This window comes from Poecilia latipinna, unplaced genomic scaffold (assembly GCF_001443285.1).
Source record: "Poecilia latipinna isolate Pla-1442-1.1 unplaced genomic scaffold, P_latipinna-1.0 Scaffold1276, whole genome shotgun sequence".
Taxonomy (NCBI): Eukaryota; Metazoa; Chordata; class Actinopteri; order Cyprinodontiformes; family Poeciliidae; genus Poecilia; species Poecilia latipinna.
Genome location: NW_015113892.1, coordinates 165,786 through 168,870, shown reverse-complemented (window position 1 = coordinate 168,870; position 3,085 = coordinate 165,786). Strand labels below are relative to the sequence as shown.

The window sequence follows — 3,085 nt, the reverse complement described above, 5'->3', positions numbered from 1 at the left end:
AAGGGCGGCGGGGGGCCCCCACGCAAAATTGTGCAGCGGCAAAATTGACTTTGTTTAATTTTTAAAAAAAAAAAAAAAAAAAAAAAAAAAAAAAAAAATCAAAGAAAAGACATAAAACAGCAATCAAAGTTCGCCCCAGCGCCGATTGTGCATTTAGAAACTGGATCGGAGCCTGGACCCAGGAAACGCCAACGAGGGGAAAGAAAAACGCTCCGGTGAGATCTGGGGCCTGATGCATAAAAGAATACACAGTTTTCACACTAAAACTTGGCGTACGGAAAATTTTAGAAAAGTGCTGCGCACAAAAAATTGGGATGCATAAAGCCGTGCGCACGCACGTTGCCGCGCACCTTTTCTTTATAAATCCTAATTTGCGGGAAATAGAGCAGCTGCTGGTCCAACCTGTCGCCTCCACATATGAATGTAAATTAGTACAAATACCCGGAAGTCTGCCACCACGTGAAGCAGTAACCATGGCAACGTCCTTATTTGAAGCAGTATGAGTATTTATAATAATAATTATATATTTTATTTAAAAGGTGCTTTCAGGGAACATAAGCCTGTAACTTAGAATAAACAATCAAAAATATTAAAATTCCCGCCGAGTCGAAACAAAAATAAATAAATAAATAAATAAATAAATAAATAAGATAAAAAATAAAAACAGCAGAGAGGGGGGTAGGGGGGACTCCAACCCGCATCCCTTTTCAAACAATGGGGTGGGGAGGAGGTTTTGAATTGTTGGAGACATTCAGCAATGCTAAAAAGAGGGACACCTCTAGACACAACCAGCAAATCTCAACCTGATCTGATGTATAATTTCAAAATAAAAGCCTATTAAAATAAGAAGATATTCCATCAAGTGAAACTGGAATAACTTTCAGGTCTTGTTTATGTCATTTAATTAGCTCTACTTCCTTAAGAAAATGAAAAGGTATGTTCTCACAAAAGTGAGGGAATTTATCTTTTACAACATTAAGGAGCAGAGATAGAAGTACACCAAAATCTACAGAATTTGTTAAAAACTGTGAGCTGCGCTGAAGTAAATAAAAGAGAAAAATTCAAATACGTGGTGAGAGTGAAACTCCCTACAGATGAAGATATATCACAGATTTCAAAAAAAAATTTAAACGGAAGACCGCGGATAATATAGGAAATAGCGCCCCCTTCACTTCCGGAGTACAATGGTACCATTTCCAAACAAGGCCTGAGACTGACAGTGGTCCGTCCCGCCCCTTCCTGTTTGCTGCAGCGAGGTCCATTTTCGCGAGGTGTACTAAGTTCTGGTCAGGGAGCAGAACTTACATGAACTTCAGCCTTACCGTTTCCGGCCTGCAGAGGGCGACACCGCCCCGCAGATCCGGGACGGTGAGAAGAAAACAGCAGGACGGAGAAGGAACCGCCGGTTCCGAACTCTGCGGATCGATTCTGAATGTTCGGCATCGGTTTGCGGTGCTTCTCTGCGCGTGCGCTTGGACTTAGCAACTGCGATCAAAAGCGAATCACCTGGTTTCTTGCAGGCTGACGGTCAGGGGAGGACTTCCGGTCGGGTTCGAAACCTTCAGGTGGGTTATAATCAGGTCCATTTCGGGTGTTCTGGATCCTCAACCCGCAGATGGTTCTGCTGAGCATCAACTCCTCTTGCAGAGAGACTGAAAGCGACCAGAACCAAAACTGGGTTGTTTACAGTGTTTCCTCCTCCTGCTTCCAGCTGCTGGAACCAGAACCGGGCTGTTCACTGATGAACAGTGAACAGCCCGGTTCTGGTTCTGGTCCTGGTCCGGGTTGTATGAAGAGAAAAATCCGAACCTGAAGTTAAAAGTCGAGACTTCGGACCGGAGAGAAAACTGATCAACTATCAATATTTCCTACAATTCTAATAAATTCATCAGTATGACGTAATCAGGCGCAGTGAGACCCGGTGACGTCATTCTGCTGCAGTGAACGTTTTTTATGTATTTATTGAATACACAAAGAAAACATCAAATGGTCAATAACAGAAAACAAATAAAAATGAAACAAAGCAGTAAAATGAATAAAAATCAAATAAAAGCATATTTTTAGAAACTAATCGTTTCCATTAACTCTGTTAACTGTGCTGCGTTTCTGATCAGATTTGTTTTGAAAAGGAAAGTTTGTGTTTGAAAGCAGCGAATGAGCCGAGCGTTTTGCATATTGACATGTATGGATATCATATTTTGTTACAATAATTCACTAGAAATAAACCAAACTGAATATTTGGTGTTAAAACAAAATCCACATTTATGGCTTTAGAAAACAGAAAGTTATGAAATAGTTCCCATAAATTTAGTTATTCTTTACGTTCATTAAACAAATGTTTAGTTGTTTCCAATTTATTCTATAAATCTGTTTTAAGACATTTGGATGCATGACTTTTAATGTTTCACCAAAAAACGCCAAATCTTTGAAGCCAATTATCTTTCCATATTTCAGCCATTTTTTCCTTCATTAGCAGCTTCACATTTAATAATCCACATTTCTCAGTAATTACACATGTAAAAAACAGAAACAACTTGAATCTGACAAACGTAATAATGAATTTAGTTTATTAAAGTCAGACATTTCTTTTCAAACATCGTTCAACATTTAAAAAATAAACTCATAAAACAAGACAAACGGTTCCCGTCAGCCGGGTCTCCTCCACTCCAGATGTCGGTTAGGAACCTTTTCCAGATGTTTCAGCCCCTTCCAAAGATGCTCAGTAGGATTAAGGTCACAGGTCAGAGGTCACAGCAGGCCACTAGTTGGGACTGAAGGGATTTTATTCCCTGTTGCTGCGACCAGAACGTTGCTGTAGTGTTCCTGTTGTCTTTTAGTCGCCAGTTTTTATCTGAAGAGTAGAACACATGCAGGAAAAGGTTTAGGAGTGAAAAACCCTTAATCTTTACTCCCGTAACAGAGCCGTCCAGAACCGTTAATCTGCATCTCCGTCCTCAACTGAGAAACATCCGTGATGCGTCCGCCTTCAATGGAGCCAAGCTGCCGCTGCTTTGCAGCAAACTCCTTCTGTGCAAACAGGAGAAGTTTAGTTTTCCTCCAGATGTCGTCCCCAGTGAGGACCCAC

The 3,085-nt window shown here is 40.7% G+C and overlaps 1 protein-coding gene across 1 annotated transcript in view; it reads left to right on the top strand.

Moving 5' to 3' along the window:
- The first annotated feature begins 993 nt into the window (after nt 1–993).
- The window catches only part of LOC106961205 (protein CXorf40A), an 8,711-nt gene continuing 6,619 nt past the window's right edge, over nt 994–3,085 (top strand). The window contains exons 1-2 of the mRNA XM_015054766.1: nt 994–1,434; nt 1,521–1,565. Of these exons, the coding sequence (XP_014910252.1) occupies nt 1,433–1,434; nt 1,521–1,565 (47 nt within the window). The 5' untranslated portion in view covers nt 994–1,432. The remainder of the gene's footprint in view (nt 1,435–1,520; nt 1,566–3,085) is intronic.